We start from the raw sequence: 12,432 nt of genomic DNA on the forward strand, positions 1-12,432 counted from the left end.
AGAGAGAGAGGGAGAGAGGGCAGAGGGATTGATGGAGAGAGAGAGGAGGGATTGATGGAGGGAGGGAGAGAGGGCAGAGGGATTGATGGAGAGAGGGAGGGAGAGAGGGCAGAGGGATTGATGGAGAGAGAGAGGGAGAGAGGGCAGAGGGATTGATGGAGAGAGAGAGGGAGAGAGGGCAGAGGGATTGATGGAGAGAGGGAGGGAGAGAGGGCAGAGGGATTGATGGAGAGAGAGAGGGAGAGAGGGCAGAGGGATTGAGGGAGAGAGAGAGGGAGAGAGGGCAGAGGGATTGATGGAGAGAGGGAGGGAGAGAGGGCAGAGGGATTGATGGAGAGAGAGAGGGAGAGAGGGCAGAGGGATTGAGGGAGAGAGAGGGAGAGAGGGCAGAGGGATTGATGGAGAGAGGGAGGGAGAGAGGGCAGAGGGATTGAGGAGAGAGAGAGGGAGAGAGGGCAGATGGATTGAGGGAGAGAGGGAGGGAGAGAGGGCAGAGGGATTGATGGAGAGAGGGAGGGAGAGAGGGCAGAGGGATTGATGGAGAGAGAGAGGGAGAGAGGGCAGAGGGATTGATGGAGAGAGAGAGGGAGAGAGGGCAGAGGGATTGATGGAGAGAGAGAGGGAGAGAGGGCAGAGGGGATTGATGGAGAGAGAGAGGGAGAGAGGGCAGAGGATTGATGGAGAGAGAGGGGAGAGAGGGCAGAGGGATTGATGGAGAGAGGGAGGAGAGAGAGGGCAGAGGGATTGATGGAGAGAGAGAGGGAGAGAGGGCAGAGGGATTGAGGGAGAGAGAGAGGGAGAGAGGGCAGAGGGATTGATGGAGAGAGGGAGGGAGAGAGGGCAGAGGGATTGAGGGAGAGAGAGAGGGAGAGAGGGCAGATGGATTGAGGGAGAGAGGGAGGGAGAGAGGGCAGAGGGATTGATGGAGAGAGAGAGGGAGAGAGGGCAGAGGGATTGAGGGAGAGAGGGCAGAGGGATAGAGGGAGGGAGGGCAGATGGATTGAGGAAGAGAGGGAGGGAGAGAGGGCAGATGGATTGATGGAGAGAGGGAGGGAGGGAGGGAGAGAGGGCAGATGGATTGATGGAGAGAGGGAGAGAGAGAGGGAGAGAGGGCAGAGGGATTGAGGGAGAGAGGGAGGGCAGATGGATTGAGGGAGAGAGGGAGGGAGAGAGGGCAGATGGATTGATGGAGAGAGGGAGGGAGAGAGGGCAGATGGATTGATGGAGAGAGGGAGGGAGGAGAGGGCAGAGGGAGTGAGGGAGAGAGGGCAGAGGGATGGAGGGAGGGAGAGAGGGCAGGTGGAGGGAGGGAGGGCAGAGGGAGATAGAGAGGGAGATGGAGAGGGCAGAGGGAGGGAGAGAGGGCAGATGGAGGGAGGGAGGGCGAAGAGAGGGAGATAGAGAGGGCAGAGCGAGGGAGATAGAGAGGGAGATAGAGAGAGCAGAGGGAGTGAGGGAGAGAGGGCAGAGGGATGGAGGGAGGGAGAGAGGGCAGGTGGAGGGAGGGAGGGCAGAGGGAGATAGAGAGGGAGATGGAGAGGGCAGAGGGAGGGAGAGGGCAGATGGAGGGAGGGAGGGCGAAGAGAGGGAGATAGAGAGGGCAGAGCGAGGGAGATAGAGAGGGAGATAGAGAGGGCAGATGGAGGGAGATAGAGAGGGAGATGGAGAGGGCAGAGGGAGGGAGAGGGCAGATGGAGGGAGGGCGAAGAGAGGGAGATAGAGAGGGCAGAGCGAGGGAGATAGAGAGGGAGATAGAGAGGGCAGATGGAGGGAGATAGAGAGGGAGATAGAGAGGGCAGAGGGAGGGAGATAGAGAGGGAGATGGAGAGGGCAGATGGAGGGAGGGAGGGCGAAGAGAGGGAGATAGAGATGGCAGAGGGAGATAGGGAGGGCAGAGGGAGATAGAGAGGGAGATAGAGAGGGAGATGGAGAGGGCAGAGGGAGGGAGAGGGCAGATGGAGGGAGGGAGGGCGAAGAGAGGGAGATAGAGAGGGCAGAGGGAGGGAGAGAGGGCGAAGAGAGGGAGATAGAGAGGGCAGAGGGAGGGAGATAGAGAGGGCAGAGGGAGGGAGATAGAGAGGGCAGAGGGAGGGAGATAGAGAGGAGATAGAGAGGGCAGATGGAGGGCGAAGAGAGGGAGATAGAGAGGGAGATGGAGAGGGAGATAGAGAGGGAGATAGAGAGGGCAGAGGGAGGGAGATAGAGAGGGAGATAGAGAGGGCAGATGGAGGGAGGGAGGGCGAAGAGAGGGAGATAGAGAGGGAGATAGAGAGGGAGATAGAGAGGGAGATAGAGAGGGAGATAGAGAGGGAGATGGAGAGGGAGATAGAGAGGGCAGAGGGAGGGAGATAGAGAGGGAGATAGAGAGGGCAGATGGAGGGAGGGAGGGCGAAGAGAGGGAGATAGAGAGGGCAGAGGGAGGGAGAGGTACATCTGAGAATCTGACTGAACACTACTTGAATGCACCATTAACAGAGACATTATAAACTCCTGGAATAAAGGTCCCAAACAGCACCCTATTCCCTATGTAGTGCAACGCCACTGGTCAAACGTAGTGCACTATATAGGGAATAGTGTGCCATTTGGGACAAGTATAAGAGGAGGAGGAGGGCTGACATTACAGAGAGGTAGTTCAGGAATGTTGTGTGTGTTAAGATCTAATCAACTTCCTCAGTTCTGTTTAGCTCTCTGGCACACAAATATCATACTGCCCAATAATGCTACCCTCCCTGTTATTGTAATGGTGAGAGGTTAGCATGTCTTGGAGGTATATGATATGAAATGCTAACCTCCCCTGTTATTATAATGGTGAGAGTTTAGCATGTCTTGGGGGTATGATATTTGTGGGTCTGTAACCTTCTCACTCTCCATAATCACGGTCGCATCCACATGAATGTAGAAGTGTTTAGAAACATATTATATTCTTATTTATAATAAAAGAGACTCTAACGTGACACAACACACTATTTACCAGTGATTTCTATTGGGTCCAAAATCATCTGAAACAATCAAAACAAACAGCAAATGTATCCAACAAGATTGTAGAGTCATGAGCTTTATGTGATCATCTGGTACTCGGAATATGGGACCAAATACTTACTACTTTAATACACATATACGTGAATTTGTCCCAATACTTTTGGTCCCATAAAATGGGTGATACTTTGTAAAAAAAATAGTGCTATAATTTCTAAACGGTTCACCAAATTAAACCTGACAGTTTGCAGTTTAACCTCGTAGTCGTTGTATAATTTCAAATCAAAAGTGCTGTAATTTCTAAACGTTTCTAAACATATGTCACTGTCCCAATACGTTTTGTACACAGACACTGAGTGTACAAAACATTATGAACACCTGCTCTTTCCATGACATTGACTGACCAGGTGAAATCTATGATCCCTTATTGATGTCACTTGTTAAATCCACTTCAATCAGTGTAGTTGAAGGGAGAGGGGGGGGCAGGATAAAGCAGGATGTTTAAAGCCTTGAGATATTAGAGACATGGATTGTGTATGTGTGCCATTCAGAGGGTGAATGGGTAAATCTATTTAAGTGGCTTTTGAACAGAGTATGTTAGTAGGAGCCAGACACACCGGTTCATGTCAAGAACTGCAATGCTGCTGGGTTTTGGTAAACTCAGTGTAGAACTCTGGTTAAAAAAACACAGAAACTAAAGTCATTTGGGTAAGTAACCTGCTCCCTTTCAATAGAATGGGCTCATCAGATGAGACACTGTGTGTGTTTGTGGTGAGAGACGCCTGGTGGCACAGAGAATAAATCAAAACAGTTTTCTATTTCTAATACACCATTATACACTACTGTCCTTATTTGGGTCTCTCTCTCCCCCATCTCCCTCTCTCTCTCTCTCTCTCTCTCTCCCATCTCCCTCTCTCTCCCCGATCACCCTCTCTCTCTCTCCCATCTCCCTCTCTCTCCCCCATCTCCCTCTCTCTCCCCCATCTCCCTCTCTCTCCCCCATCTCCCTCTCCATTTCTCTCTCTGTCTTTCACTCACCTCTCTGTAGCCTGTAATGTCACACAGAAATAGGGGAGGAACAGAACAAAATTTTCTTGAGCTTTTTAGGAAATTCCAAACCAATGACACCGACAGGAACCTACTACACCCCGCCCCACCCCACCCCCCATCCTCCCCACCCCCATCCTCTCTCCCTCATTGAGAGAGAGAGAGAGAGAGAGAGAGAGAGAGAGAGAGAGAGAGAGAGAGAGAGAGAGAGAGAGAGAGAGAGAGAGAGAGAGAGAGAGAGAGAGAGAGAGAGAGAGAGAGAGAGAGAGAGAGAGAGAGAGAGAGAGAGAGAGAGAGAGAGAGAGAGAGAGAGAGAGAGAGAGAGAGAGAGAGAAAGAGAGGGCGGATCGTTGGGGAGTTTCCAGTCAAAACGCCTAACAGAATACAGTGTCCTTCACTGAGGGACGCTCAGGGATTATTACGGGAATGGAGATTGTAACACTTGTTTCATTATTGTCTCTGTATTGTGACTTCACCGGTAAGTTAGACTTCTGACTCTAGTACAATGTTGTGATACAGGTGCTTGGTGAATTAGACTTGGTCTAGTAAATGTTAGACTTCTGGTCTAGTACAACGTTGTGATACAGGTGCTTGGTGAATTAGACTTCTGGTCTAGTACAATGTTGTGATACAGGTGCTTGGTGAATTAGACTTCTGGTCTAGTACAATGTTGTGATACAGGTGCTTGGTGAATTAGACTTCTGGTCTAGTACAATGTTGTGATGCTTGGTAAATTAGACTTCTGGTCTAGTACAATGTTGTGATACAGGTGCTTGGTGAATTAGACTTAGACTTCTGGTCTAGTACAATGTTGTGATACAGGTGCTTGGTGAATTAGACTTCTGGTCTAGTACAATGTTGTGATACAGGTGCTTGGTAAATTAGACTTCTGGTCTAGTACAATGTTGTGATACAGGTGCTTGGTAAATTACATTCTACTGAGATTACATCGGGAATTGTTCTAAGATGATCGTACCATTGATCATTTAACTATTTGATTTCAGGATTCCTGTTAGTATCCCCCCCAAAAAATACTTAAAAGCGAATATATATTTAGCTTTGACACATATTTAACCCATTTTTTTGGGGGGGGGGACACCGCAATGTATTTATTTTTACCTTTCCCGTTTCCATAGTGATGTCACAGTAGTTTGTTTACCAAGAGGTTCGGACGCCACAGACGGAAGTTGGCACATCGGCGGTACCGACTTCAGACGAGTCCCGTGGGGTTTGTGAGGGTCGTAGAGCAGAACGGGGAACACATTCATATTCGCGAGAGTCTCATCGTTACACTGTAGCTCTGCCTCTTTCCACAGCAGATGCAGAATGACGACAAAAGGCGGATGCAGTAGACTGAGACGCAGCACACACATAACAACAGCTTCAACAGACATATTTTGATGGGGATGTTATTACTACACCAATTAGATTGAGGCAATCGACTCCGAATAGCTTAGGTGTTTTTCTGTTTCGTTTTTCTATTTTAGTACTTTATTTATTTAATATGAGGTATTTTGAAATTGATCAATTGATCAATTGGAAAGCCTGTGTGTTTCGTGGTACTTATTAGGGCAGAGTGAAATAGTATTTGGAGTCCAAAGATTCTGTGTGGATCTGGCTGTAGGCCAGTGTGTGTGTCTGTGTGTCTGTGTGTGTGTGTGTGTGTGTGTGTGTGTGTGTGTGTGTGTGTGTGTGTGTGTGTGTGTGTGTGTGTGTGTGTGTGTGTGTTAGGCGTCACAGAGCACAATGGCAGGAAGAGGAGGGTCCAGATGTTGTCTGTGTTGCCATAGTGATAACTAGAGGTCATTAGAAGCATGGGGTCTGCTAGTACGGGAGATGTACTGTGTGTGTGTGTGTGTGTGTGTGTGTGTGTGTGTGTGTGTGTGTGTGTGTGTGTGTGTGTGTGTGTGTGTGTGTGTGTGTGTGTGTGTGTGTGTGTGTGTGTGTGTGTGTGTGTGTGTGGCAACTTCTGGGTTATGGAGTGTAACATGTAGTTGATTACCATACAGATAGATATAAACATGAGACAATAATATCGTCCTGTTTGGTTTGAACAATAAAATCAACAATAACAGAACAATAAAGTTTTCACTTGTCCTTGGTCTTCCAGATGCTGAGTGCCTGGTGGTCAGTCCTGCCAGGCTGGTGGTGAAGCATGGAGACCCAGCCTCCTCTAACTGCAGCTCAGATATCCCTGTAGAGATGGCCTGGGAAGCCACCCAGGGAGGGGTTGGTCTAACAGACAACAAGGTGAAGATCCTACGCTGGAGGGTGGACAGGTGAGAGAGGCAGACACAGATGAGACTTTTAAAACTTGTTAAAAACGTGTTAGAAAAGCCTTTAATGAATGGTTTTTACTGTTTTAGACAGTTCTGGCTTCTATTTTTGATTTATTTTAAATGCACTTTAAATATTCCATTTGATTTGACAGTGTGACTGACTGGAATATCAAACCTACATGCTACACAGACGGAGGCCTGTGTCAGGAACAGCTGAACATCACAGTTTATAGTGAGTGACCTCTCTCTTATCTTATCTTCTCTGGTGTTTCTGAATGTATTCTTACTATGGCTCTGCAGTGTTAAACACTGTGTGTTTCCCTTCCTCCACAGAGCTTCCAGACCGTGTCTCCATCAGCTACAGGAAGTACCCTGATCCGATGGTTGAGGGGGATCAGTACCTGCTGCAGTGTCTTGTCCAGAACATCGCTCCTATTGGGAGACTCACGGTGACCTTCTACAAAGTCTCTACCAATGGTGAACGGACAGTGTTATACACACAACCACTGAACAACAACATTCAACAATTGAACAATGACACTAGGGAACCGGTGTGAGCTATTCCCTGCAGTTCTCCCCCACTAGTGTTGACGACGGGGCCCAGTTGTTGTGTTCAGCCATGTTGGATCTGGGACCAGAGGGACCCCAACCTCCTCCTGTAATGGACTCAAACCGCCTCAACACCAACGTGCACTGTGAGTCCTTCTGGTTCTCTGTCTACACACATTTAGTACAACAGTTAGTTAGACACCAGACGAGTCATGACGTTGACAGATGCTGTTTTCACTTCATTTTCTCTCATTAATCAACTTGTTTCTCATCTCTCTTTATCGCTCATTAATCAACTTGTTTCTCATCTCTCTTTATCGCTTGTTTCATCCCCCCCCCAGACAAGCCTCAGATCACTATGAGTCCTGGATGTTTCTCCATGAGCATCACGGAGGGTGACACCCTATCACTTAACTGTAGTGCAAAAGGTAACCCTGCCCCCTCGTACGATTGGTTGCTCTCCCAAGCCGACCCCAACCCCATGGAAGAGAGATCCGTAGTGACCATCACCAACATTGCCAAGTCTCACTCTGGAGATTACACCTGCATCGCCAGAAACCTCCTGGGAAACAGCACCTGTACTGTTAACGTGGAGGTCACAGGTGAGACAGATGGTTGATTGGTTGGATGGATGATTGGTTGGATGGTTGGTGGGTTGGATGGATGATTGGTTGGATGGTTGATTGGTTGGGTGGTTCATTGAATGATTGGTTGGTTGGATAGATGATTGGTTGGATGGTTGATTGGTTGGATGGTTGATTGGTTGGATGGATCATTGAATGACTGGTTGGTTGGATGGATGATTGGTTGGATGGATGATTGGTTGGGTGGTTCATTGAATGACTGGTTGGTTGGATAGATGATTGGTTGGATGGTTGATTGGTTGGGTGGTTCATTGAATGACTGGTTGGTTGGATAGATGATTGGTTGGATGGTTGATTGGTTGGGTGGTTCATTGACTGATTGGTTGGTTGGATGGATGATTGGTTGGATGGTTGATTGGTTGGGTGGTTCATTGACTGATTGGTTGGTTGGTTGGATAGATGATTGGTTGGATGGATGATTGGTTGGGTGGATAGATGATTGGTTGGATGGATAGATGATTGGTTGGATGGTTGATTGGTTGGGTGGTTCATTGACTGATTGGTTGGTTGGATGGATGATTGGTTGGATGGTTGATTGGTTGGATGGTTGATTGGTTGGATGGATCATTGACTGATTGGTTGGTTGGATGGATGATTGGTTGGATGGTTGATTGGTTGGATGGTTGATTGGTTGGATGGATCATTGAATGACTGGTTGGTTGGATGGATGATTGGTTGGATGGATGATTGGTTGGATGGTTGATTGGTTGGATGGTTGATTGGTTGGATGGATCATTGAATGACTGGTTGGTTGGATGGATGATTGGTTGGATGGATCATTGAATGATTGGTAGGTTGGATGGATGATTGGTTGGATGGTTGATTTGTTGGATGGTTGATTGGTTGGATGAATGGTTGATTGGTTGGGTGGTTCATTGAATGACTGGTTGGTTGGATGGATGATTGGTTGGATGGATCATTGAATGATTGGTTGGTTGGATGGATGATTGGTTGGATGGTTGATTGGTTGGATGAATGGTTGATTGGTTGGATGGATCATTGAATGACTGGTTGGTTGGATGGATGATTGGTTGGGTGGTTCATTGAATGATTGGTTGGTTGGTTGGATAGATGATTGGTTGGATGGTTGATTGGTTGAATGGATGGATGGTTGATTGGTTGGATGGTTGATTGGTTGGATGAATGGTTGATTGGTTGGATGGATCATTGAATGACTGGTTGGTTGGATGGATGATTGGTTGGGTGGTTCATTGAATGATTGGTTGGTTGGTTGGTTGGTTGGATAGATGATTGGTTGGATGGTTGATTGGTTGAATGGATGGATGGTTGATTGGTTGGATGGTTGATTGGTTGGATGAATGGTTGATTGGTTGGATGGATCATTGAATGACTGGTTGGATGAATGGTTGATTGGTTGGGTGGTTCATTGAATGACTGGTTGGTTGGATGGATGATTGGTTGGATGGATCATTGAATGACTGGTTGGTTGGATGGATGATTGGTTGGATGGTTGATTGGTTGGGTGGTTCATTGACTGATTGGTTGGTTGCGTGGAAAGTATTCAGACCCCTTGACTTTTTCCAAATTGTGTCACTTTACAGCCATATTCTAAAATTGATTCAATTGTTTCCCCCACCTCATCAATCTACCCAGAATACCCCATAATGACAAAGCAAAAACAGGTTTTTAGACATTTTTGCAAATTTATAATAAATACAAAATGTTATCACATTCACGTAAGTATTCAGAACCTTTACTCAGTACTTTGTTGAAGCACCTTTGGCAGAGATTACAGCCCGAGTCTTCTTGAGTATGACGGTACAAGCTTGGCACACCTGTATTTGGGCTCCCGAGTGGTGCAGCGGTCTAAGGCACAGCATCTCAGTGCAAAAAGCGTCACTACAGTCTCTGGTTCGAATTGTTAGGCTCTAAATCTCAGAGTGAAAAACTCAACGAACATTTATGAAAGTTCAACCAAGTTTATTCCGCCCAGAGGGTCAATACATCTGCATTCAGACAACACATGTTTACAAGGCCTGATTGGTGGAGTTCTGCAGAGATGGTTGTCCTTCTGGAAGGTTCTCCCATCTCCACAGAGGAATTCTAGGGCTTTTTCAGAGTGACGATTGGGTTCTTGGTTAAACTCCCCAACCAAGGCCCTTCTCCTCTGATTGCTCAGTTTGGCCGGGCGGCCAGCTCTTGGAAGAGTCTTGGTGGTTCCAAATTCTTCCATTTAGGAATGATGGAGGCCACTGTGTTCTTGGGGACCTTCAATGCTGCAGATATTCTTTGGTACCCTTCCCCAGATCTGTGCCGTGACACAATCACATCTCGGCGCTCAATGGAGAATTCCTTTGACCTCGTGGCTTGGTTATTGCTCTGACATTCACTGTCAACAGTGGGACGTTACATAGACAGGTGTGTGCCTTTCCCAATCATGTCCAATCAATTGAATTTACCACAGGTAGACTCCAATCAAGTTGTAGAAACGGCTAAAGGATGATCAATGGAAACAGGATGCACCTGAGTTCAATTTCGAGTCTCATAGCAAAGTGTCCAAATACTTATGTAAATAAGGTATTTCTGTTTTTCATTTTTAATAAGTATTAAAACATATATTTAAACTGTTTTCGCTTTGTCATTATGGGGTATTGTGTGTAGATTGATGAGGGTATTTTTTTATTGAATCCATTTTAGAATAAGGCTGGAACATAAAGTGTCCTCCTCCTCTCCTCCTCCTCCTCTCCTCCTCCTCCTCCTCCTCCTCCTCCTCCTCCCCTCCTCCTCCTCCTCCTCCTCCTCCTCCTCCTCCTCCTCCTCCTCCTCCTCCTCCTCTCTCCTCCTCTCTCCTCCTCCTCCTCCTCCTCTCCTCCTCCTCCTCCCTCCTCCTCCTCCCTCTGCATCTCCCTCTCCCTCCCCTCTACTCTCCTGCCCTCTAGTGGACTACCTGCCCATCTTTGCAGGGCTGGCTGCAGCTGTGGTGGTGATCCTCTTGGTTGTCTCCTGTTTCACCTACTCCTCTTACTATAAACACAGGCGCATGGGCCACTACCAGCTGAAAGACATGTTGCCACGACGACACAAGAACAAACACGTGGTGCAACACAACGGAATGGACCAGTCCTTTATGTAGAGGAGGGGTTGGGGTCAGAGCATGTGGAATCCTGATGAGTGGGTGTGGCTCTCCACTTCCTTTATGTAGAGGAGGGGTTGGGGTCAGAGCATGTGGAATCCTGATGAGTGGGTGTGGCTCTCCACGTCCTTTATGTAGAGGAGGGGTTGGGGTCAGAGCATGTGGAATCCTGATGAGTGGGTGTGGCTCTCCACGTCCTTTATGTAGAGGAGGGGGTTGGGGTCAGAGCATGTGGAATCCTGATGAGTGGGTGTGGCTCTCCACGTCCTTTATGTAGAGGAGGGGTTGGGGTCAGAGGCTACCGCTCCCTCACAGAAAAAAAAACACACTGCTCCAAAATCGCTCCATTCATTTTTATCACAATTTAAATCACAATTTAATCTATTTTTTTGACTACCTGGACCTACCAATTGTTTTTGGGTATTGAAACTAAACAATATGGATGTGAATGAAAGGTATTTGAATAAACATGAAATGATGAACATGATTTAAAAAAAATGGTATTTGTAAACTTTATTTAACTTGTCAAGTCAGTTAAGGGGAGTTTTCCTAGCCACCGTGCTTCTACACCTGCATTGCTTGCTGTTTGGGGGTTTTAGGCTGGGTTTCTGTACAGCACTTTGAGATATCAGCTGATGTCGAAGAGCTATATAAATACATTTGATTTGAGTTAAGAACACATTCTTACTACAAACCCGGATAACGCTGGGCCAATTGTGCGCAACCACTGCCGGTTGTGATACAGCCTGGAATCGAACCAGGTCTGTAGTGGCGCTTCTATCACTGAGATGCAGTGCCTTTAGACCGGACCCAATTTCATAATAGGCTACATGTCATATTAAACAGCATATAAACACTAAGTTGGTCAGGAGCCTGAAAGGAACCAAAATGAATTATTTAGGTTAGATTATTTAAATTATTTCCAGGCTCTAGCCTACAAAGAAATACATTGTGAAGCATTTACCAGTGCAACGCAGTAGCCTGTTATGGACCAGAGTATGTGAAGCGATGCTGAAGCGGAGCAGAGCTCAATTTGACTGGATCGTGGATCGAGATTCCCAAAGGCTGGAGCGTCGGTCTTCTCCAATTTCGCTCCAGAAGCACTCACTTCAGCTGAGCGCGCCCGGCCAGCATGCATTTGTAGTCTACGTGTGTGCTGCTAATAGACCCTTGCTTTAGCTACTGTCATGGAGTTCACTAAATATGTTTTATAAAGAAACGGATTAAACACACAGGTGCTAAATCAAGGTGACTTACAAATATGAGGACCAAGAGCAAGAGAGGGAGTGTAGTGACTGTTATGTGTAAGGATGCCACCTGCTGGTATGGTGCTAAACTGGTAGGTTATATACCGGGTGCCACCTGCTGGTATGGTGCTAAACTGGTAGGTTATATACCGGGTGCCACCTGCTGGTATGGTGCTAAACTGGTAGGTTATATGCCTGCTGGTATGGTGCTAAACTGGGTGCCACCTGCTGGTATGGTGCTAAACTGGTAGGTTATATACCTGGTGCCACCTGCTGGTATGGTGCTAAACTGGTAGGTTATATACCGGGTGCCACCTGCTGGTATGGTGCTAAACTGGTAGGTTATATACCGGGTGCCACCTGCTGGTATGGTGCTAAACTGGTAGGTTATATACCTGGTGCCACCTGCTGGTATGGTGCTAAACTGGTAGGTTATATACCTGGTGCCACCTGCTGGTATGGTGCTAAACTGGTAGGTTACATACCGGGTGCCACCTGCTGGTATGGTGCTAAACTGGTAGGTTATATGCCGGGTGCCACCTGCTGGTATGGTGCTAAACTGGTAGGTTATATACCAGCTGGTGGTGCTAAACTGG

General features: G+C 47.4%; 1 protein-coding gene across 1 annotated transcript; it reads left to right on the forward strand.

The window, feature by feature from the left end:
- Positions 1-6,860: 6,860 nt before the first annotated feature.
- On the forward strand, positions 6,861-10,800 carry LOC124027092 (limbic system-associated membrane protein-like). Its single transcript, XM_046339638.1, has 3 exons — positions 6,861-6,997; positions 7,193-7,453; positions 10,396-10,800. The coding sequence occupies exons 1-3, from the start codon at positions 6,922-6,924 to the stop codon at positions 10,587-10,589; spliced, it is 531 nt and encodes a 176-aa protein (XP_046195594.1). The 5' UTR covers positions 6,861-6,921; the 3' UTR covers positions 10,590-10,800.
- The last annotated feature ends 1,632 nt before the right edge of the window (positions 10,801-12,432 follow it).

This window comes from Oncorhynchus gorbuscha, unplaced genomic scaffold (genome assembly GCF_021184085.1).
Source record: "Oncorhynchus gorbuscha isolate QuinsamMale2020 ecotype Even-year unplaced genomic scaffold, OgorEven_v1.0 Un_scaffold_2954, whole genome shotgun sequence".
NCBI lineage: Eukaryota > Metazoa > Chordata > Actinopteri > Salmoniformes > Salmonidae > Oncorhynchus > Oncorhynchus gorbuscha.

What these genes read in the sequence shown, in the direction of transcription:
- LOC124027092 (XM_046339638.1), top strand. Translation starts at nt 6,922, where the DNA reads ATGTTGGATCTGGGACCAGAGGGACCCCAACCTCCTCCTGTAATGGAC. An exon ending in CCTCAACACCAACGTGCACT is followed by an intron (nt 6,998 to 7,192) that starts GTGAGTCCTTCT and finishes TCCCCCCCCCAG; the next exon opens with ACAAGCCTCAGATCACTATG. An exon ending in TGTTAACGTGGAGGTCACAG is followed by an intron (nt 7,454 to 10,395) that starts GTGAGACAGATG and finishes CCTGCCCTCTAG; the next exon opens with TGGACTACCTGCCCATCTTT.